This window comes from Pituophis catenifer, unplaced genomic scaffold (assembly GCF_029215685.1).
Source record: "Pituophis catenifer annectens isolate HBS135680 unplaced genomic scaffold, rPitCat1.0.hap2 SCAF_4, whole genome shotgun sequence".
Lineage (NCBI taxonomy): Eukaryota > Metazoa > Chordata > Lepidosauria > Squamata > Colubridae > Pituophis > Pituophis catenifer.
This window is the reverse complement of record NW_027256884.1, coordinates 26,089,731-26,113,575: the sequence shown is the minus strand read 5'-3', so window position 1 is coordinate 26,113,575 and position 23,845 is coordinate 26,089,731. Positions and strand designations below refer to the sequence as shown.

Sequence of the window (23,845 nt, the reverse complement as noted above, 5' to 3'; positions counted from 1 at the left end):
GCTTTCTGTCCATCATTTTGGCTGTGTTTTTAAGGAAAATGTTAATGTATTAAATTTAATCTCATGACAGTGTGACTAGAATGTATTTTAAGGGTTGAATTAGACATGACATCTCCAAACTGCAATAGAATATTGCAGTCACTCTAGAATAGCTTTTGTCACCTTCATATAAGGTGAAAATAAAGCCAGGAGGGAAATGCTTAAGAATCAACCACCAATGCTCTCCATTCCTGGACAGTGCTGCACTCTACAGCTGCTATTGGCTTTAGTTTGAGAGAAGGTAACATCAGTGAAAAATTTCTATCACTAAGATCACCTGGAATTTGGAAATTAGAGTTGAATTGCACAGAATTAACTATGTATTCAATAATCAATTTTCATTTTGAATAATGAGGAAGAATATACTAAAGAGGGGGGAAATACCAAATTTGTGCTCCTTCCTAGTACATCAACACCCTATCTGCTCAGAGTAGCTTCTACAAATTTCCTAAGCATTTTCAAATAGGCATTGGAAATAGATTGTAATCAGATAGACATACCTATCTCATTAAAACCGCTGTAGCCCAGCTCCTGCCTGCTTAACCCCAGTTCTTCAAGGTCCAAACACTCAAATCCTGGTGGACACTGGTAACCTTCTTCTGATGCTTTTGAACAATGTGTGTCTGGGATTGCCAAATTATTCCAGGTTATGTTTCTATTGGGATGACAAGAAAATCAGTTAGTCAAATTGAATGCTATCTGGGCAGTGTACAAAGAGAAGGAAAAACTATCTGGTTAGCTTCCACCTTTATCTCCTTGAGTATCCAAATCGTTGCCTGCACAGAAATGACAGTCCTTTATAAAAATTAGGTGCCAGGGAGTAACTGAGGAATAATGGATAGCGACAGAGTTATCAACTGAAGAGCTTTCTGATCTTCTGGGAACAGAAAACAATATGAACATTCTTTTATCAAATTCACACATCATCATCTTTAAATGGAATAATGGCTCAAGAGAATAGAAAAAGGATTTGAAATGATCAAAAGGATGTATCCCTCAGCAAATTGAGATCTACTGTAGGGCAATCCACTGAAGGAGAGTGAGGAAAAAGGGGAAAAAACTATTAATATAAGTTATGTATACATTCAAACGCCAAAATGACAGAAAGGGACAAGTGATTTACTTGAAAAAAATACCCAGGGATTCAGCCGGTTCTGTATGGATTGCATGAACCGGTAGCGGCGACTGCAGGAGGCTCCGCCCACCCACCCGTAACACGCGACTACTGCACATGCACAGAGGTGGCGCATGCGCTCACATTTGCAAACCAGTAGGGAAGTTAAATGAATCCCTTTAAGTCATTTATTTGGGAGTAATCCTATCTATTTTCCCTCTCCATCTGAGGACTAAGAGTGACTGGACTAAGTTAATCAGCCTTGAGAAAATAATATTAGATTTAGGACAATTCACTTAAGACCATGGAGGAAGACTACAGAATAAAAAGAGATCTTATAGAATTGTAGTGCCTTGGCCATCATTTATTGTAACCTCATTCTTTGTTTAATATGTGGATTGTAGAAAATAATATAGGCTTAACGCATTGTAAGCTGCCCTGAGTCTCCGGAGAAGGGCGGCATATAAAAATAAATAAATAAATAAAAATACTTAAGGGAAAGAACAGCAGGTAGAAAGAACAGTAGGAATTTTGGGAAATGCTTGTTCCATTGCTTCTGCAGGGCACCAAATTAGGGAAAGCTGGAATAAAGTGTTGGATTGAGACTTCCTAATTCAAATTCCTATTTGCAGTGAAATTCTTGGCACATCCATTCACTCCCAGTTTATTGTGAAAATAAAACAAAAGAAAAGAGTGTAACATGTTCTGGAGCTGAAATTCTGTCAATGGATGTGATAAAGGAACTAAGATAGAAAACCAAAAGTCCAGCTCGCTCTGGCATTAGTTATTAAATACATTATTATGCTACTTTTAAAAGTCTTTCTTCCTTAACATGCATTGCTCCTTCAAAGAGATTAAACAAATATGAACAAGCAAGCAGCTAATAAAAATAAATCATGGCAAAGCCCTCAAAACAGCAACAAAATATTGCATATTAGAAAGTGAGAAAGAGGAGCCAGAGAGACAACAGTATAATGCAGATAGACAAATAACTGCCTCAGAAGAAAAGTAGTGAGCTTAGTGATAAGCAAAAGGATGAGTATGAGTATTGGCTAGCAAGATTTGGAATTCTCTTTGAGGGAAAGGAAGGAGCCTAAAAACAACGAAGTAAAATTAAGAGAAGAATCACAGAAAATGTAATACTTAGTTGTATAGCAATAGCACTTAGACTTATATACCGCTTCACAATGCTTTACAGCCATCTGTAAGTGGTTTATAGAGTCAGCATATAGCCCAACAATCTGGGTCCTCATTTTACCCAACTCGGAAAGATGGAAGGCTAAGTTAACCTTGAGCCTGGTGAGATTGAATTGCCAAATTGCAGTTGGCCGGCAGTCAGCAGAAGTAACCTGCATGTTTGCTTTTGAAAATCTTGTTGTAAAACAATGGGTTCAACTGTGCTGAATTTATTCAAACATACAGTTAAACTAATGTAACCTATTTAAGTTTATTTTAACATTGAACATTTCACCACTGCAAGTATCTTGCCACACTTGGGAAATCCAAGAGGAAGAATAGCTGACTTGGAGTCAAAACTATAGAAGCTGAATAAAGCAGTGTGAACTTTCATACAAGTAGTGCTCAACTTACAGCCACAACTGAAACCAGAATTTCTGTTGCTAAGCAAGGCAGTGGTTAAGTGACTCATGCTGGATTTTGCCACAGTTGTTAAGCAAATCACTGTAGTTCTTAACTGAATCACATGGTTGTTAAGTGAATCTGGCTTCTCCCATTTGATTCTGCTTGTCAGCTGGGAAGATCCCAAATGGTGATCATATGATCCCGGGATGCTGCAACCATTGTAAATACAAACCATTGCCAAGTGCACAAATTTTGATCATGTGATTATGATGAAGTGGGAGGACTGGTTGTAAGTCATTTTTTTCCCAGTGACATGATAGTTTTGAATGGTCAATAAATGAATGGCTGTAAGTCAAGGACTACTTGTATGTATCTCCCGTTTATTCATTTCAGATAATGTATCAGTGATGGGTTGCCCCCGGTTAGGACCAGTTCGCAAGAACCGGTAGTAAAACTGGTGGGAGGCCCTGCCCACTGCCCCGGAGGGTCTAGGACTTTTTGCCTCGGTCTCTTCACCTTGCCTGTTTCACCTTAAGGTTTTCGCCTCTACAATATTAACCACAAACTTTTCTCCTCGGCTGACCTGCCCCCAGTCTTTCACCACGGCACATCGGCCACAGCCCCTACGTCCCAGTCCCTTTGCCGGGGCCCATTCGTTGAAGTACATTTCGCATCAGGCTTTTGGCCTCCCAGGACAATTCGCAGCCAGCCAATCGGTGCAGGGACTCTGGGGCTTTGGGAGTGGAAGAGGGGGGGCTGCAGTTCAGAGGGAGGTGCAGGAGGGCCAACAACCCCCCCTTTGTCCAAAGGGTCTGAGACAAGGGCTGGTTCGCATTGCCACGAGCTGCTCGCCTGTCAGTTCGGAGCCTCCTGAGGTTGATGAGAGCAGCGCGGGGGTGGGTGGGGGGCTGTAAAGGATGAGGGATCCATCACCCGAATGGGAAGAGAAGAGTGGGGGGCTTCACTCACGCGTGCGATCCCATTGCCAACCGGTAGTAAAGGTAAGTAGAACCCACCCCTGTAATGTATGCACTACTTTCTTAACAGAACAGTTCAATCAATCAAATTACAGACTTCGTAACAGATATTTCAGGCTGTTTTTAAGATTGAAACAGTAAAGTACAATAAAATGCTAAAGAAATACAGATACCAAAAAGAAAGAATCACACCTTTTTATTAGCAGTACTTAAAAACATCATTAGAAACAGCTGCATTTAAGATGTAAGGTGTAATTAACTAAAATGAAGAATATTGTTTCTGTTTCTGTTTCTCTGCTAGCCCTTTCTAATTTAGTTGACCCCTTTCTCATTTCTGTACGAATTTTCTAGGAATCCCACCACAACACCTCCCATCTGACTACAACATTGTGTTTGATAAAATTATTCATGCAGAATACATTTCCTAAGGCCCTAGAAACCTAATGGCAATACTGTTAGACACTGTTGCATATGCTTACAGCAATCTGACAACTATGTTTCATGAGAAATTAGAACTTATTGTTCCCAGGTTCCCTGTTAAAAGATTACATAGCGCCAAAAGGTCTTAAAAAGTGTGTGTTGCTAAAGTATCAAATCTCACTGAAACACTTTCACATTTCAAGGTCTCATCGTCAAGACCAATTCTCAAATACAAAATAAGACAGCGAATAATCTTTTAGAAAGAGAGATAAAGGGAGACACACAGAAAAATCCTGGTTGAGACTTACCCTGGTTTTGTATCATTTGTTACACAATGATATGTGAAAGGTCCAAACATCTGGACCCCCAAAATTCCATACAGAAGCAGAAAGAACAGAAGGAAAATGGAAACACTCCATATTTGTTCACCTGAACGCCTAGTTTAAAAAAAAAAAAAAAGGAAGTGAGAATGAAAGTGATATGCATTAAATGTATATACAATAAGAAAAAAGTAGGACAAAATTTCCAAGACTTCAGATCCATCAGAAAAGGCTTTGCAGGTGTAGATTAATCACCTGTTTTATCAAGTGAGAATGAGAGAATTATGGTTTTTTTTTTTTTTTTTTTTGTTCTAAATACTGCATTGAATTCAGATGGTGAACTACACTGGACTGTAATTTAGAACAATTTATATACTGTCAGATGTGAATCTCCCTAACCTATTTTTAAAATCTTAAGTATGTATATAAAAATAATGTGTGCACAAGGAATTAATAGCAATGACTCTGTAAACTAAGATATTTATTGAAAACCGGAAAACTGATGATATACAGTATGTTGAGAAACCAATCTGGCCTTTGGTAATTTTTTTTAAAAAAATGCTTGTTTTCCTTCTCGGAGTACTTGTATAAGCCTGGAAATTCCCCAATCATTCACCCATACTGCAAAGATAAATAAAGTAAGCAAAGACATATGGAATAATAGGAAATTGAAGGCAAGTCTCCCACTCACAATATATTTTTATACAGCTGTGCCTAAAAAGTTACCAAAGCTACACTTTAAAATCAAAGACAAAGAACAGACTTACTTTAAAATGTTGGTTATCCTCGTTCTTGGTAATTCAAAGCGGAAATAAATTCGGAATGCTCGAATCATAATAAGCGGTCGTGGGATCCTTAGCATGCCCCAAGGAGACATTTGATCCACTATATCGGCGATTTCAAAAACCTAGGAAGAAAAGGAATGCCTTTTTCTCTCAGATGTTTCCTAATCATGCCAGTCTCCTTCTGCTAGTTTTAAATTATTATTTCTGCAAAACACCATAATTTCCAGGAACAACACACTTCCACGGTTGACTTTCAGTGTTTTTGTTCAATTGAGGATTCCCATGCTTGTTAAAAAGTTCCCTTTGCAACTGATTATCCTGCAGGCTTAAACATCAATGGTCTCATTCAACAATATGAATGAACCTTGAATATATTGATCTAAGACAATCCCATGCTGGTTTATTGGAGTCGTCAAACAGAAGGTACAGGATGTCTTTGCTGATATACAGTGCTCACATGATAGAATTGCTCTAGGCTAAACTGAAGAGGAAGAGTTCTATGTGGAGAGCAAGCTATGTTAGGCTGCAAAATCAAATAATGGTAACAAGCTCTAGTACACATACCTACTGGTAAAATTCAATTTCTTTTTAAATACTGACAAGAGAATGAGTCATTTAAATCTGGAATGCAATGTGTAACGCATAACACGTCTCAGTGCTGTTATCAATTATTCTGATGGGAGCATTTCATTAGTTGGATATATTTATATACAGATAAATCTTTTTTTTTTTTTGGAACTATGTAAGGTTTTGTCTGATAAGAATTTTTTATCTGAAAGCCTTATGCAGACCAACAGTAGAACTTTTCTCTTTTAGTTCCAGATAGTGTCTAAGCAAGAGTACTCAAAAGTACACAATTTATCTAACTGGTACATATCTCAAAATGTTAGGTAATTAACACTGATCTAGGTTGTTTTTAAAAAAGCATTACATTTTAGTTTAGTAGTAGCTTGATTGCCCAACTAATTTCACTCTAATAGGTTTCAGTAGCGCGGTGAAAGGAGATGGGGGATGGAAAAACAGTGTGTGTTTTCCTCCAGAAAGACCCACGTGCCAAGCTTTGCACCACTTCATATGCTGCACCAGTTATGCTTCTCCTAGATCAAATGGCCCTTCAGACCATTCAGATTTATGGTGTGGGCACCTTGCAGCTTAATTACTATAAGATGCTCTACATCGGGCTGCCCTTAAAGACCACCCAGAACCTTCAAGTGTTCCAGAACGCAGTGGTGTGAACAGTGATGAGCATGTCTTGCTACGTCCATGTAGCACTTCTACTTTGGGAGCTGCACTAGCAATAGCACTTAGACATATGCCACTTTACAGTCCTCTCTAATCGGTTTACAGAGTCAGCATATTGCCCCCAACAACAATCTGGATCCTCATTTTACTGACCTTGGAAGGATGGAAGGCTGAGCTACTCAACCTTGAGCTGCTGAACTGCTGAACTGCTGGCAATCAGCACAATTAGCCTGCAATACTGCATTCTAACCACTACGCCACTGTGGCTCTCAGGTTGCCAATTTGCTTCCGAGTATGTTCAAAGTGATGATCATGGCCAGAGTGAGGATTTCTATGACATGTCATATTTTTTCTGGAACCTTTGTTTGAAGTTATAAAGTTACAACATGAGACTTAGATGCTTTTTATTTTGCTGGAAAAGTCATTCTTTGACTTTTTAAAGATATCTCAAAATTTCTGCTTAATTTTGTAAGAAATGATGTATTTTGGTTATATTTTGATCATTGGCAACCCTCCTGATAACTCATAATGCACAGGTACAGTATATGTGGTACCTTGCTCAACAGTAGTAACTGTGAGAGGGATCTTGGAGTTCTAGTGGACAACCATTTAAATATGAGCCAGCAGTGTTGCAGCAGCTGCCAAAAAGGCCAACACAGTTCTAGGCTGCATAAACAGAGGGGTAGAATCAAGATCACATGAAGTGTTAATACCACTTTATAATGCCTTGGTAAAGCCACACTTGGAATACTGCATCCAGTTTTGGTCACCATGATGCAAAAAAGATGTTGAGACTCTAGAAAGAGTGCAGAGAAGAGCAACAAAGATGATTAGGGGACTGGAGGCTAAAAGATATGAAGAACGGTTGCAGGAACTGGGTATGTCTAGTTTAATGAAGAGAAGGACTAGGGGAGACATGATAGCAGTGTTCCAATATCTCAGGGGCTGCCACAAAGAAGAGGGAGACAAGCTATTCTCCAAAGCACCTGAGGGTAGGATAAGAAGCAATGGGTGGAAACTAATCAAGGAGAGAAGCAACTTAGAACTAGGGAGAAATTTCCTGACAGTCAGAACAATTAATCAGTGGAACAACTTGCCTCCAGAAGTTGTGAATGCTCCAACACTGGAAGTTTTTAAGAAGATGTTGGATAACCATTTGTCGGAAGTCATGTAGGGTTTCCTGCCTAAGCAGGGGGTTGGACTAGAACACCTCCAAGGTCCCTTCCAACTCTGTTATTCTGTTCTGTTCTGTTCTGTTCTATTCTATTCTATTCTATTCTATTCTATTCTATTCTATTCTATTCTATTCTATTCTATTCTATTCTATTCTATTCTATTCTATTCTATTCTATTCTATTCTATTCTATTCTTCTATTCTATTCTAAATACCCAGTCAAAATTTTGTAAGGATCTCTGTGCAATGATGGTTACTTCAAATATTCCCTTAAGGAAATTAGGTAGTGGTAGCTCCAGGCATTTTTTTTTTTTTTTTTTGAGAACTACACCAGTTCCAAATGAATCAACTCTAAGGAAAAATTATATCTCTGCCTGCCTTGAAGATATGGTAGGAAAGATAAGATTTGCTGTTGACAACAATAAGATCAGGGTTTCAATAGATGAAACAAGTGCTGAAAACAGAAGATATGTAGCCAGTGTTATTATTGGCACTCTGAAATGTGACAAGCCTGGTGATATATTTCTTCTAACATCTGAAATTCTGCAAAACGTACACAATTCACTATTGCTGTGCCCTTTGACAATTCTATGAAACTACTCTGGCTGGTGTAAAAAGGTGAAATATCCTTCTCTTTGTAACATTTTGATGCCACTCCATACATGACTGAAGCAGCCAAAGACTTAAATTTCTTTATCCAAAAATGATCCATATCACATGCCATGCACATGGTTTACGAGAATAGCCGAAGATATTCAAAGCAACTATCATGATGTAGATAATGGGGGGGGAAAAATCATTGAAGCTAAACGTTGAACAAAAGTTCAAAGAAATTGCTCTTATTTTGGCTCTACCTCCCCAACCTGTTGTGACACATTGGGGGATTTGGCTGGATGTGGCTCTGTATTATTTCACTAATTATGCTTCTTTGCAATCGGATAGTTAAACAATTTGACTGTTGTGAATCTCCCTCCATCAAAATTGTGCAAGATTCCCTTTCTTAAACCTTGGCTGAAAACTTAGCCTATATAGGATTTAACTTCAGTGGATTATCAAGAGCAATCATCCGCTTGGAACTTTAGTAATAGATTTAGTGATCCACTGAGCATTGTAAAATAAATTGACAATGATCTAAAGCAAGTAAAGAGAAAATTAGTGATACACTGCAGAGGGTGCAGCAATCCAATCTGGGTTATTCAACACTTTGCAAAATAAGTAGTGTTCTAAATGAACTTGAAGCAAGAGGTGAAGACTTTGGGCCAGAATTTTCTCCAGATGAGTTTGTTTTTTTCAAATTTGCTCCTATAACCTCTTGTGATGTGGAACCGAGTTTTTCTAGATACAAGAACATACTGGTGGACAACAGAAGGAATTTTTTAAGTTTGATAACCTCAAGATGCACATAGTCAATTAACAGCAATTCTGCTGCTAATGAAAACTAATCCAGAGACGATTGTTTTATTCTCAAAATGTTCATTTGATTCCTTCAATCATAGCACTTGAAGTGAAGAACAATAAACCTTTTAATTTATATTTTGTGTGTAGGTGTAAGCAGATTTTCAAAAATCTAGCGCTAATTTCAGAAAAATTATAAAGCCATATTTTTGCTTTGTAAGTCATACTTTTGGTTTAATTGGTCATATTTAAATAATTTTAAAGCAATAAACTGCATATTTCTAAAATTTTAGGTCATAGAAATCCTCACCCTAATCATGACCTATAATACATATCCTAGGCCTAGGGCCTATTTATTTGAGGGGCCACCAGTCTTTCATGATATCTGTCCAGGTGATTCAGTCTTACAGGATTGATGAATTCTGGGTCCCCTTTGAGTAAGCAATGTTATCTACCAGAACTTTCTATGCATTCTATGTAGGAGCGTTCTATGTAGGAGCCCCTGCCCTCCAGAATTAGGTTCCCTCTGAGCTCTGAATGTCCTCCACTTTTCTATTGTCCAGAAGAGCGGTGAAGACCTAGTGCAGGAGAGTAGGACTCCTAACTTTATTCCATTCTGTCTTTTTGTCATTTTTATCATCTTTTTTATCTTTTTTCTCCTTTGTAATTGGATTTAATGTAATTTCTTTGTTTGGATTTTTGTAAACCACTCAGAGACATTGGGGGTCAGGCAGCATACAAGTTTAATAATAACAGGAAAAATAAAATAGATCCTATTAGGTACACTCTGTGGCATTCAAATACCAAGTTTCAGACACTTGAGTTTGCTTAAGAAGAAAAGCCAATCAGAGGATTTTTAAATTAAACTCAATACTCAGTACTTGGGCAGAGATGCCCTTATTATAATGAAATATAATTACCTGTAAAACTAAGGACACCCACAGACAAAATACCATGAATCCATCAAATACACACCAGCGGTCCTTCACATAGGAGCTATCCCCCTACAGAAAAAGAATTAAATTGGATCATATTGTGTGTTCATTGTGTTATTTTATAACAATAATTAAACAAAAATGATCAGATAGCATTAAAAACGTTTCTCCAAAAAGGTATACTGTATATCTTCATGTGTGCAACAACTATTAATTCAATGGCTCAAGAGGGCCATAGAGAATGTTGCAATAACTATATAAACAACCAAGCCCCCACCTAAACAGAAGACATCCCCAGCCAATCAAAGCACAGCCAACCCCCCATCCAATCAGAGCACAGCCAAACCCCCAACCAATCAGAACACACCTCCACCCAATCAGAACACAGCCAAGCTCCCACCCAATCAGTTCACACCCCCACTGGCAGTTAAAAGGAAGAAACAGCTGCGATCACACATTGCTCCTAGAAGCACGAAGCCAAAAACACCAGCCTGAAGATGACGAATGAGACTTCGTCGAAACGTCGCCAAGACACTTCCAATTTTACGCGGGAGAAAACCCAAATAACCAAAGACCAACTATATAAACATTTATATATAAATAAATAACCCAAATGGAGTGAAATAGGTTTAGTGTCTTAGAAGAATCATTTGCTTACAATGTGTAACTTAGAACATATCCTCCAATTTATCTCATAGATTTCAACAGCTGTCAGTTTTACTCTGACAGCTGTTGAAAACACCATGCAACTATCTGGTACAAATGTCAGTGCGAAGTATTTAAAAGAACCTCTTTTATCTCTGTACTATAGTGAATAGCTTAAGTTTGTAAGCAATGCATCTGGAATAAGAGAAGTGAATTAGATAAACTAAACACAGTAAGACTACTTTCCCCAAATGTAACCCAACATTACAAAGTGCTCTTATATAGTAACTGATTTTTGTTATTTGTGGATATTTTAAAATATTTTTTTCTTTGACTTGTTAACTTTTAGGTTGAACCTGGGACATCAGTAATGTATTAGTTACAAGCGCTGTTTGCAGATGCATCTTGAGCCTTTCATCTTTTTGCTGACCAAGAAAAGGTTCTAATGATTTGCAGCTGTAGCAAACAGAAAAAAAATGATATGCTATGGAATTCTCTTTCTCAGGCAGGTCTTTGAATGTACCTTTAAGCTAAGAATTTAAGCTCATTCATCCACTGTTCCACATATCATTAAAATGAGTACAGCTATAGTGTGCCTAAGTATTTATACTATGGTAATGCCTATATTTGCTTTAAATAAAAATATATAAATTTTGCCCAAGCTTTTTAGCATGTATTTAATTCAAAAGTAGACACAGTCAAGAATTATTTCTATACAGTATCATGTTTTGCAGCATTCAAGAGAATGGTAGAAGCATTTTTATCCTAATATCTAATTACTGCTATTGGAGATGGAAACATAAGGATTGTTGTTGACAAAAAAAACCCCCAACTGCTTCCTTCTCCCCATAGTGACAACTGCTGTGAAATTACTGAGAAAGACATTATAATCTCACAGAGATGTGCACGGACATAAAAATTATTCATCATTCTGTTAGCATGGGAGCATGAGCTTAGATGCTACTGATGTCATTTGAGAAATCACAAGAAGTACATAAATGTGGCCACAACAGAATTATTAAAGGCTACAAAGGGCCCAAGTAATATACTTCAACTCAGAGTTTCACTGCTCCAATTTCTAGAATTTTAAGATAAGAATATCTGTCTGTTTTCTTATGGAAGCCTTTATAACTGAATGACTTCTGCCAGGTTTTTTTTTTAAAAAAATCTGTTAGATATTAAGGCCCATCCTATGACAGCCTTTCTTTTTTTGCATAGATGATAAACTTCAGTCACTGATCAAGTCAGCTGAGAAAATACAGTGCTAAAGTAGAAAGAAAATTAAGAGCTATATTATTATTTCCAAGTGATGATGCTAAAGAAGTGCAAGACAGGGTTTTGTGTACTGAAAATCATGATTCACAAGAGGGATTTTTAATATTTCTCCAGATTTCTTGCCATACTTGCTGTAACAACATCTGACACATCCAAAGCTGATCTAACCAGAGCAGAAAAATCTCTCACTTCTCTAGGGTTTTATGACTGGAATTTCTTCAGAGGGCTGAAAGTATTCTATGTTCTGCTACTGTTCTCCCTTCCAATCTTGTAATTTCTAATTAGGCAGTTTGTTTTATATATTGATCTCAGATGCTATAAGGAGAAGAAATGTGTTCTCCTTTGTAGTGTGATTTATTCTTCAACCGCCTCACACTTGGCGTTTCATAATAACACTGATGATAGCACCTTATTAATGTGTGCAGGGATGTTTGCAACATGCCTTGACTAATGTTAAGTTGAGAATACAATTTTATCACTTTTTTATTTTGATGTGTGTGATATAGAATATCCCTTTTTTCTGGTCATCTGTTTCTAATGTTATTACTTATGACTTTCCTTATAACATGAAATACTAAGCATTGGGCATATACTAAGGACCAATTGACAAAATAAATACTGGGCTCTTACCTTCTATTTTACTGGAATTTATGCTGAAGTTCTAATAGATCTATAGATCAAATCCTGTTGTATGAATGCAACTTAATGCTTCCCAAGGAAAACACGGATCCTATTACAAATCCTAATTATAGTTCTATTTCACACATCAATAGGAATGCTATCCTTGCCAATAAATTATTATTTTTTTCTTTCAATTACTGTATATTCAACTCAGGCTGGATTTATATAAGACCATTCAGAGGTAGATGACATTAGATTTGTTGTAGTTGTTTAATAAAAACCAGCAACCATAATATATTTGGATGCAGGAAAGGCTTTTGATAGGGTTTTTTTGCATGGTTCTGAAATGAATATGGAAGAGAGTCAATTTGCTCCAGAGGTTAAGGCTCCAGGCTAGAAAATGGAAGATCATGAGTTCAAGTCCCACTTTGCCATGAAAGCCATCTGGTGGGGGGCTTCGGGCCAGTCACTCTCTTTCAGCCCAAATAACCTTACAGGGTTGTTGTTGTAGGGAAAATAGGAGACGGAAGGTATGTTGGATTTGTTTGCTACCTTGAATTATTTGTGAAAATAATAAAGTTGGGATATAGATAAATACATTTTGACTGCCTCCAACTTTCTGGGTAGACATATTTTATTTAATTCCTACTTCATAACTGATTAACAATAGCAATTTAGCAAGAAACAATATTTCTTCTTAAAATATGTGTCATAGTAAACATCAAGAATGTCCTGTTTCTGTATTTAATTTGTTTCTATAAATATAAGGTTATGGAATTATATTTTTAAAAAAGCATTAAGGAAATTGGCAAGAGTAAAGCAGAATATAAGATTATGTGGATGATGTGCTACAATTTAATGTTGTTAATCTATGTTATCATTATGCCATTGTCCCAATGATACAATTATAAATTTTCATCACTATGCTGGACACAAGCATACAATTTGCATGATTTATATGATGTAATAATAAAATCATCATCATTCCCCCCCCCCCCCCATTAATCTACTATTTTTCTATGATCCTTTGGTAGGATGATTTATTGCTTAACAACTGTTATCAAGAGGAAATGTTTCCTCACGTTTCTTTTAAAACTCGTTTAACTTCATCCTTGTTTCTTGCTCTGCTCTTTGTTTCAACTATGAACAAACCTATCTCTGCCCCCCCTTTTTTTTTCTTTCTAGCATCTTCCTTCAAGCGCAGGATCTGCTTTTTTCAGTCCCATTGGTTGTGATAGGAATTGTTGCTTGAGCCTGACCTTGTGGGCTGAGAGAGAATGATTGGCCCAAAGGCACCCAACTGGCTTTCATGGCTAAGGCAGAACTCGAACTCATAATCTCCAGGTTTCTAGCCTGGTGCCTTAACAACTAAGCCAGACTGACTCTCTAAAGTGAAAAGTCTCTATACTAGCTCTCTTTAAAGGACCTTGCTGCCTCTTCTTAGATAACATAGTCTTTATATGCAGTATTTATTAACCACTATAAACATTGCTCCTTAGTTTCTCCCATGCAAACAAAATGGACCTAACACTTTTAACCTTTTCTCGTACGTTTTGTTTCCAAAGCCCCATCATCTGGGTAACTCTTCCTCTGACATTGCTCCAGTTTCTCCATGCTCTTTTTAAATGCGTGGATGCCCCAAACTGGGTTCAAAACACAAAGGATGATCTATACAGAGTAGAACATAATAGAACGAAGGGAAACAATAATAAGGATATAATAATACTAGAATATGATATACTGGTATACTAGATTCTGTAACCATTAGGTTCCTGTAATACATATATGCCTTTGTATTTGTATCACACATATTATATATATTTGTATCTCCTGTAACAAACATATTCTGTTATTAGGCCTCTGTAATGTATCTGGTATTTGTCAAACGTATGTCCCTGCCATTTGACCTGAACTCATATCAATCTATCTAAAAGCGTGGTCCGTTATCTCAGTTGAAACTACAGCCATCAACAAAGGGATAATTTACACCTCAGCCCTAATTTATGTTTGATCTGGATAAACTCCTGCTTTCCAGAGCCAGGGGGCCAAAGTGGCCAATTGAGTAAACAAAGAAATGCTCAAGATGACTAATTGGGAAGTTTCTATTCCCCCTTGCAGGGCAACAAGGAATACACAAACTTAAATTAGGAGGCCAGAATTGGGTACTAAGCTGACGTCTCTGAGGGTATAAAAGGACACCATACCTTCCCCAAGGTGTGGCTATTTCCTCGCATGCATTGTATCTGTATGTTCTGGATATAGTTCCACCCAGTATTTTGTTTTTGGCCATAAATAAAATCTGCTTTTTTGCAAGCCTCGTCTTGAGTCTCTCTCTTTGGCATTCTGGTGACTCAAGTGTATTTTGGGACCTTACAAGAATGATCACTTGCTATATTCCAGATGCAGTGCTTCAGTTAATGCATATCAAAACTGCACTGGCATTTTTAGTTTGATGCTTATGTTCAACAGACAGTTAGATCCTTCATATGCATTGCCATCAAGTCAAACCCTGCAGCAAAATATATTGTATTTATAGATACAGGATCTTATACTATACACCACTGAACATCATTTTCTGGGCTCTCTCAAACGTTGATTTTTGCTTTGTCTGCTAGCATATTTTCTTCCAAGCTTGATAAAAATTCATTTCATTTCATCCATATGCTTTTTAGCAATATCATCAATAATTGTAGTCTACCAAAACATCAAGAACATGAACTCTTCATGCATGAGTAAAGCAACAGAATGGTAGTATAAGTATAGACATGATTTGCAGAAGCGTATTGCTGATATTACTGGCATTTAGATTATAAATAATTATTCTACAACGGGATAAGGAAGAATTGTAAGCAGCATGTATTCCCATGCCCCACCCCACCCCCTCTCTAACACTGATATATTACTTGTGCAGAAATGTTGTTGGTTTGTTGGAGATCACATTAAAAATGATTTGCAGAAAATGACATTTAGAACTTAATAGTTTGAAATGACAAAATATACACACTGTAGCATCTGTTGTGAAAGGCAAACTTATGTTTAAATATCCTGATTGCCTCAGCATAAACACCAGAGAGATTATGGTACAGAAACCCATCATTTAAATATGAATGTGCTATTGACAATAAATAGCATATTCTGTTCAGAGCAGCACTAGATATCAGCAAAGAGGTACAGAAATCTCATCTTCTAGTGTTCTGGACCTCTGCAGTATGGATAGTGATGGTCCTGTATCTGTCCTGCTTTTGAAACCTGATGATCCCAATTAAACTAGTCCTGTGCAATAAACAGGCCTCTGACCAGCAGTGTGTCTCATTTCATGCATGTACTGAAAGATGCAGCCTTCCATTGAAGCTGAATAGGCAACGGATACAATGAGCGGGAGACTAAGGCGCATGTTCTGTTCCTGATCTAGGCACATTAATTGAAATTTCTGAAGTGAGCATCTGTGCATTTATTTATATACATAAGGGATTTTTTTTCCAGTTATCCATGAATACTTACAGCTTGTCATGATGTTACTTCCCTCCCATATGCATATTTCTTACACATACTTTGAATATTGATAAAGAGCAGATAATGAAACTGTGGTTCCCGAGATATTCTTCCTGTTAAGTGGAAAGCTTTGGGGAAAATCTTTTTTTTTTTTTTTGTAATTTCATAGAAATATTCCTTAGAAATGTTTTAAATAGAGTTATATTCTACTAACTTATTCAATATCTGACACATTGTTTAGCAGGAGGATGGGGGAAAAAAAATACCCAGATACTTGATGGATGTTTTTCCTCCTGAGAACATTCTCCCCTTACCGGGAAGTAGGCCAAAAACTACAATGTCAAAGCCAAATGACTCACTATATAACCAGATAATATCCCTCTTAACAGCTCCAATTATGGATTTTACTTAACATTATAAGATACGACTCTTTAAAGCCTTTAATTGTCCAGTTAATATCAGTGAATCCATGGACAAGTTGATTAAGAAAATGGCAGGTTCACACATCATGCTGGGACCTAATTTATTGGCTTTGGCTTAGTTCGGCAATCCTTTCCCTAAGTAACAAGAGGAATAAGAAACAAACCAAAGCAAGTGATTAGATTGTCATGTCTTCTTTAATAAGTTGGGATAGAAATGCAGTTGCTTCATTTTTCCTTTTGTGCAAGCAAGCAAAAGTTTCAATGACTATAGCTTGATATTTCATCAAAACAAGTAAACTATAGTTAATGGCTTTGAAATAGCCATTATAACATTATAATGACCCAGAAATCTTAATGATTGATTACACAAATTAGAGCTATTTAGTACACATATAGCATTAAGCCTTAAAGCTGGATTCAGACTACCTTAACCAAGAAAGTCATCTGATGGTTCAGCATTGGATATGGGATAATGGCTTGAAATTGATTTAATACTCTTAATATTTCCTGCAAATTAGACAAATGGTTGTCGAATCTCTTCTTAAAAACCTCCAGTGTTGGAGCACCTACAACTTCTCAAAACAAGTTGTTCCACTGATTAATTGTTCTGTCAGGAAATTTCTCCTTAGCTCTAGGTTGTTTCTCTCCTTGATTAGTTTCCATCCATTGCTCCATGTCCTGACTTCAGGTGCTTTAGAAAAAAAGGTTGACCCCCTCCTCTTTGTGGCAGCCTCTTCTTTGTGGATATTGGGACACTGCTATCATGTTAGCCCTTGTTCTTCTTTTCACTAGACTAGACATCCCAATTCCTGCAACCATTCTTTGTATGTTTTAGCCTCCAGTCTCCTATCATTTTTTTTTTGCTCTTCGCACTCTTTTTAGAGTCTCAACATCTTTTTATATTGTAGTGATCAAAACTGGATGTACTATGCCAAGTATGGTCTTACGAAGGCATTATAAATTGATATTAACACTTCACATGATCTTAATTCTATCCCTCTCTTAATGCAGCCTAGGACTGTGTTGGGTTTTTTGGCAGTTGCAGCACACTGCTGGCTCATATTTAAGCAATTGTCCACTAGGACTCCAAGATCCCTCTCACAATTACTACTATTACCCAGGTATCACCTATTCTATACCTGTGCATTTGTTGTTGTTGTTTTTGCATACCTGTAGAACTTTACTTTTTTCATCATTCAATTTCATTTTGTTAGATAGAGCCCAATGTTCAAGTCTGTCAAGGTCCTTTTGCTACATTATGTATAAGCTTCCCCCACAAATGATTGCTAATAGTTCTTGCTGTTAGGGAATAGTTTTAAGTTCATTTTATTAATTGTATTTTTATTGGTCAATAACTAAAAGAAAGTTCTGTTTGTATAAGTAAATGTCAGGCTTTTTTAAAAGTAAAATGTGCTTCTTCTAGCCATTGTGGCTATAGACAAATTAAATAAAATTTGTTTAATATCAATATAAATTTTCTACTAACTTAGAAGGTCACTCCCTTCCTTGGTGCATAACAAATTTGTCACATTTGTTGCCCTGAAGCCAATTATTATTCCCATCTGATCCAACCCAAAGGTATCCTGATCTGGGAGGTCATCAGGGCAACAGGAAAAAATCACTAGCCAGTGGAGAAGACATCCACCAGTGGGACAAAGCAGATACAATAGATGGCCCTGATATTATTGCACAATTCCACAATTTATGCCTGGGCTTCTATATGTAGTTGGGTTTAACCCCTCCTCCCAACTCCATTGGGATGCCAACTCACAAGTTCAAAAGAATGTGACGAAAAAAAGCACATGGGAACGCAACAGGTCACAAATTGCAGAGAGAAGGGAGACAGATCCTGGCCTCACTGTGCAACCAGCTAAATCCTATATAGAGCACGGGTGTCAAATTCACGATGTCACGTTGTCGCCATGTGATACATTGTGATGTTCCCCCCCTTCGCTAAACCAGGGGTGGGCGTGGCCAGCAAAGGATGCATCTGATCTGCGGGCCGTGAGTGTGACACCCCTGCTATAGAGTATAACTGAAACTGACTAAGGGTGATCAAAATTGACAAATAAAGGAAAGTGGCAAATAAACAACAAAAGCCTAGATCAACATCCCTCATTATTTCCAGGACAATCCAAGAGATGCTGTATCTAAAGGCAAGGATCTCCACTAGTAAATGGTTGACTTGTGCTAACACAGATATTGTTGGATATATATCCCTGTTCTTTTCCCAATAGTAAGATTTTCCTCTCCTCTCCTCTTTTCTTGGAAGCCTTGAAAATAAACTTTCTGCAAAAACGGGGAGGGTGGCTAGTAAGAGTTAGAGGAAGAACTCTGCAAACATAGTGGTAATAGAACAACTACTGGGGGAGAAATGGTGGCAATGGACGTTGGCTAATTTATTTTTATTTTTATTATTTTAATTTTATTAGATTTATATACCACCCTACTCCCGAAGGACTCAGGGCGGTGAACAGCCAAAAAGATAATACACACAGATTATAAAATTTAAAACAGTATAAAAACATATTAAACAATTTGGCCCAAGACGAATTAAAAAACATCCCCATATTTAAAACAAATTTAAAATTTCTCATATGCCATTTAAAAGGGAAAGTTAGGCCAGGCCAGCCTGTTGGAATAAAAAGGTCTTGAGGGCGTGGCGGAAGGTGCGTAAATCCGGGATCCTCCGTATCTCCAGGGGGAGCTCATTCCAAATAATTGGCCAAACTAGTGGGGTATGCCCACCCCTCTCAGTACTCCCCAAATATACCACTGTTTGTGGTCACAACAGGTCACTTGAATTCATCTGCAAGATAATTTCAATGGCACTTAGACTTATATACCACTTCATAGTGCTTTACAGCCATCTCTAAGCGATTTACAGACTCAGCATATTTTCCTCAACAATTTGGGTCCTCATTTTACCGATCTCACAAGGATGGAAGGCTGAGTCAACTGTTAGCTGTCGAGGATCAAACTCCTGGCAGTGAGCTGAATTAGCCTGCAAAACTGCATTCTAACCACTGCACCATCCTCTCCTTATGGTTGGCAAAGTGTTATAGATTTAGCATGTTCAGCCATTTTAGTAACATAGTCTTGGCTGAAGGGGGGGAGGCACTATTGATATTGTGATAGAGCAGATGACAATTTGAAACTGTACTCATGGGTTGAAGTCAATGTTGTGTGATCAAGATGGGAAACTGGGGTTCACAGGGCATGATAATTTTGTGCTTAAAAAAAAAAGCAGGCCAAGGATTTCAAATTTAATTCGTGCATGCAGAGGAAAAAGTCTGACATGCTGGTTAATCTATGTGATTACTGTGTTAATTCCTATTGATAAATCATGGTTTCCTTTCTGCGTCCAAAAAACAGTGCTGGCCAATTATTTTGACATGTCATCTTTAGATCAATAAATCTGGTCAATATCGCTTATATCATTGCTCAATTTTTTTTTTTTTTTGAATGTGGCTGCATTCTTTGTCATCTTGATGGCTGAAGCCAACCACAAAAGTAATTAATTTTCTAAGCCATTCAGTCTAGATGAGTATTATGCTTTTTCATTCCATACCACTTTCTTACACATATGCATTTTTCTTACATCAGAAAATGCAGGGATAATCTACATTTACACAAAAATGGATGAAGCTGGAAGGCATTCCAAATTCATTGGAATTACACTTTACTAGTAAACATAATATAAAGTACCTTCAGTGCATTTTTCACAACACTCTTTTTTTTTTTTAATTGTGTGCCAGGCTCCTGAAGTAGTGGAAGCCTTCAGCAGAGTTAAATCTCTTGACAGTGCTATTTTAATCAAGAGTGATGTCTCCTTTCCCCCCGATGCTTGAATCCCTTAGATACAGTATTTCTGTCCCAAGGGAACAAGCTATATCCAAAATAAAATGATGCTGTCTGTATAAAAAGATGGCACATTGGTGTCCATGATATTATCTCACCTGATTTGTCCATGTTTTATGGAGCCCTCATGGCATAGGGCAGGGGTGGGCAAATGTGGCTCTTTTACAACCTGTGGACTTCAACTCCCAGAATTCCTGAGCCAGCTGCTCAGGAATTCTGGGAGTTGAAGTCCACAGGTTGTAAAAGAGCCACATTTGCCCACCCCTGGCATAGGGGATCCATGAATAATAATGGTCTTTATCATTCATGCAGGACAGCAGGGATTGTAGAATTGAACTCCTCAATGACATTCAGTAACAAATTTTTAAAAGCCTTATCCTGTCCCCATACTTCACAGTAACACAACTAGTATGACCATCATCATCAATTTTAAGTTATGCAACTGAATCCTAGAAAGATTATTAACAAAAGATTACTGAAATAATGAATGTAATATAGCAAAAGCAACATCTGCATTGTTTGCTTATATGTAGCTAACTATGAAATCCAGAATCTGTTGCATAATTCAGTATTACCATTAATGTTACACATTTGGTTTGAAAATTATCTAGGTTTGGAAAAAAAACATATACATGTGGGAATGGGTGAGACTCATAAAATGTAACTTTTCAGTTTTAGGTCCTCCTTACACAATGGTCATTTCACCCCAATTTGTTCTCCATTTAACTTCGCTAAGCCCTACAATATCTATCCATTATGTTTTGAATGAAGAATCATGTTTTCATGCAAAGTTGAACTATTTCGGCAAAGCACATTCCTCTATTATCAAAACAGCATGCATCCCCCCATCCAGTCCTCCATTTCAAAGTAGAAACTTGGAAAAGAAACAAATGGTCAAACTAAGCAAATGAATTCAAAAGTGTGGATACTGATTTTGGATTTATTGGTATCCAATGTAAATGGGGATAGTGTTTGTGAGTGCAGAATAAGAATAAGACAACGCATTCCGCGGTCACATTTTCAAATAAATCTGTGATGGCCGTCGGTCCCTAATGAAACATTGTGCATGCAACGTTTATACATACTATAGAATCTAAAAAAAACAATATTTCCTAAGTAATTATAACTTCAAATAGATTGAAAAAAATCAGAGCAGAAATGCCTTGAAAATGGAATATGAAATTAAGCATATGTCCTTAGCAAGATAACTAGTGCTAGCTTTCAGTATCCATGAGAAGCCATTATAGCCATAGATGAAGATGAAAGAGGTTAGTGTGATTACTGTTTACAGCACAGAAATTATGCAATAACATATGATCCACTTTAGCTTCCATAGCCTTATGTATGCAATTCATTTTCAGCTTGGACAGGCAAGCATTTTTCTAGTTTTACCTTTGATAAGGGAAATATCCCCAAGCAAGGTGAATTTCTTCCATCTTACCTTGAACATCTGAAATGGCTGTGGTGTGGTTAACCTCCAACCTTTTCCCAACTCCATCTACAGAAAAAAGGAGATTACCTCCATTCATGAGCTTTGTACAGTGGCAGTGTAGTCTATCAATGTTCTGAGTGAATCTCATGCCATGATATATATCTGGTTCTGCAGATGCTCAACCTCCCTTCAATAATACCTTTGTCATGTTCTCAACCTATGAAATGAAACACTGTGGTCTTTCTAATCCAGGCTGAATTTAGTTATAGTGCACTTAAGAAGACAAATTTGTTTAATTCTTGTTCTTTTCCTATTTTAGGAAGTTTGTCCAGCCAAATCAAGACTTGGATGATGTTGCCAAATTTCAACTATTAGTGCTAGCTAATGCTGACAAATGATGAGAGTTGCAGCCCAACAATATGAAGGGAGACAGACAGAGCCAGATGATGCTCCAAGTTAACCCCGGAGAGCACATGTCCTTGGTCAGTTATCAAGGCTCAAGCAAATTTGTTTTTGGGTTTAGGTCAATGTTTCTCAATCTCAGCAACATTTAAATATATAGATATCAATGCCCAGAATTCTCCAGCCAGCATGGCTAGCTGAGGAATTCTGGGAATTGAAGTCAATTCATCATAAAGCTGCTGAGATTGAGAAATATTGTTTTATACTACAGGTAGTCCTCGACTTACGATCACAATAGAGCCCAAAATTTATGTTGTTAAGTGAGACATTTGTTCAAGTCAATTTTGTTCCATTTTACGACCATTCTTGCCTCAGTTGTTAAGAATATGACAGCAGTTGATGGGTAAGTAACCTGGTCGTTAAATGAATTTGGCTTTCCATTGACTTTGCTTCTCAGAAGTTGCAAGAGGGGAATCACATGACCTTGGGACATAGCAAAAGTGGCATAAATATGAACCACTTGCCGAGTATCTGGAGTTTGATCACATGATCATGGGGCTGCTGCAAAGGTTGTAACTGTGAAAAATGGTCATAAGTCACTTTTTTCAGTGCCGTTGTAACTTTGAACGGTCACTAAATGAACTGTTGTAAGTCGAGGACTACCTGTATTCTGTTCCATACGAATTACGGAACTTTCTTGGTTTCATAAAGTGTTTTGAATAGTACTATCTTTTTCTTTTATTTCCCCAGAAATATATGTTCTCCCATGATGACAAAGAATAGGGAAAACACATATCCTTTGCAGATATTCTTTCCCTTCTCAAATATGCACAGTAAAACAATCCTGCTATTTCCCTCGCATGTGATTGAAATAAGAGCATTCCTAATACCATAAGGTGTCATATTTATAAATAGTGATTAAGGGTCTAGAGTTAGGCAGCTAAGGGTTAATTCCTCCAATTTCCCTAAAGGAGGGAAAGTAAGGAAAAGCGTCATTCAGATGATTAGGAACAAACAAACAGCTGCATTAAAAGCTTGCATTTTTAGATTTAAAAAAAATAATCCTAAAAGGAACAAGTATAGTTCGCATTAGTTAAGGTTCTAAAGTCAAAAATTCACAAATGGATTCCAGCACGTCCTGTGGTTCATTATATACAATACATCTGTATACAGTTCATCAAATCACAAAAGGTTATGAATGATTATCCCGTGTGGAATACCTGGTATTTAACACCAGATAAGTTATCTAGAATGTATAAAGGTATCTCAAATGAATGTTGGAAATGTAAAAGTAAAGAAGCCTTTTATCATTTATGGTGAACATGTGAAGCAAAGAAATTTTGGAGTAAGATTCATATTTTAATACAGAAAATTCTTAAAATGAAGAGAAAGATGAAATCAGAAACTTTCTTTCTGGGTTTAATGGAAAAAGACTTAGAAAAAAAAACGTGGAACCTTGATTTTATATATGTTGACGGCAGCAAGACTACTGTATGTGCAAAAATGGAAGGACATTTCAATTCTCACCATGGATGAATGGCTACAGAAGTTTATGGAGCTGGCAGAGATGGCTAAATTGACTGTTTTTTATTAAGGAAAAGAATATAAGTACTTTTGTTGCTACATGGAGAGGGCTTCTGGACTTTGTGCTGGAGGTGCAAAAAAGTGAAACTTTGATTTGTTGTCATAGAAATGGCTATTTTATATTGTTTT

The 23,845-nt window shown here is 37.2% G+C and overlaps 1 protein-coding gene across 3 annotated transcripts in view; it reads right to left on the bottom strand.

Annotated features, from left to right (window-relative positions):
* NALCN (sodium leak channel, non-selective) overlaps positions 1-23,845 on the bottom strand; it is a 213,356-nt gene that overhangs the window by 164,478 nt on the left and 25,033 nt on the right. For all 3 annotated transcript variants that reach the window (XM_070942958.1, XM_070942959.1, XM_070942960.1), the window contains exons 3-6: positions 9,968-10,051; positions 5,219-5,358; positions 4,440-4,568; positions 540-694 (exon numbers count right to left, since the gene is read on the bottom strand). In XM_070942958.1, the coding sequence (XP_070799059.1) occupies positions 540-694; positions 4,440-4,568; positions 5,219-5,358; positions 9,968-10,051 (508 nt within the window). The remainder of the gene's footprint in view (positions 1-539; positions 695-4,439; positions 4,569-5,218; positions 5,359-9,967; positions 10,052-23,845) is intronic.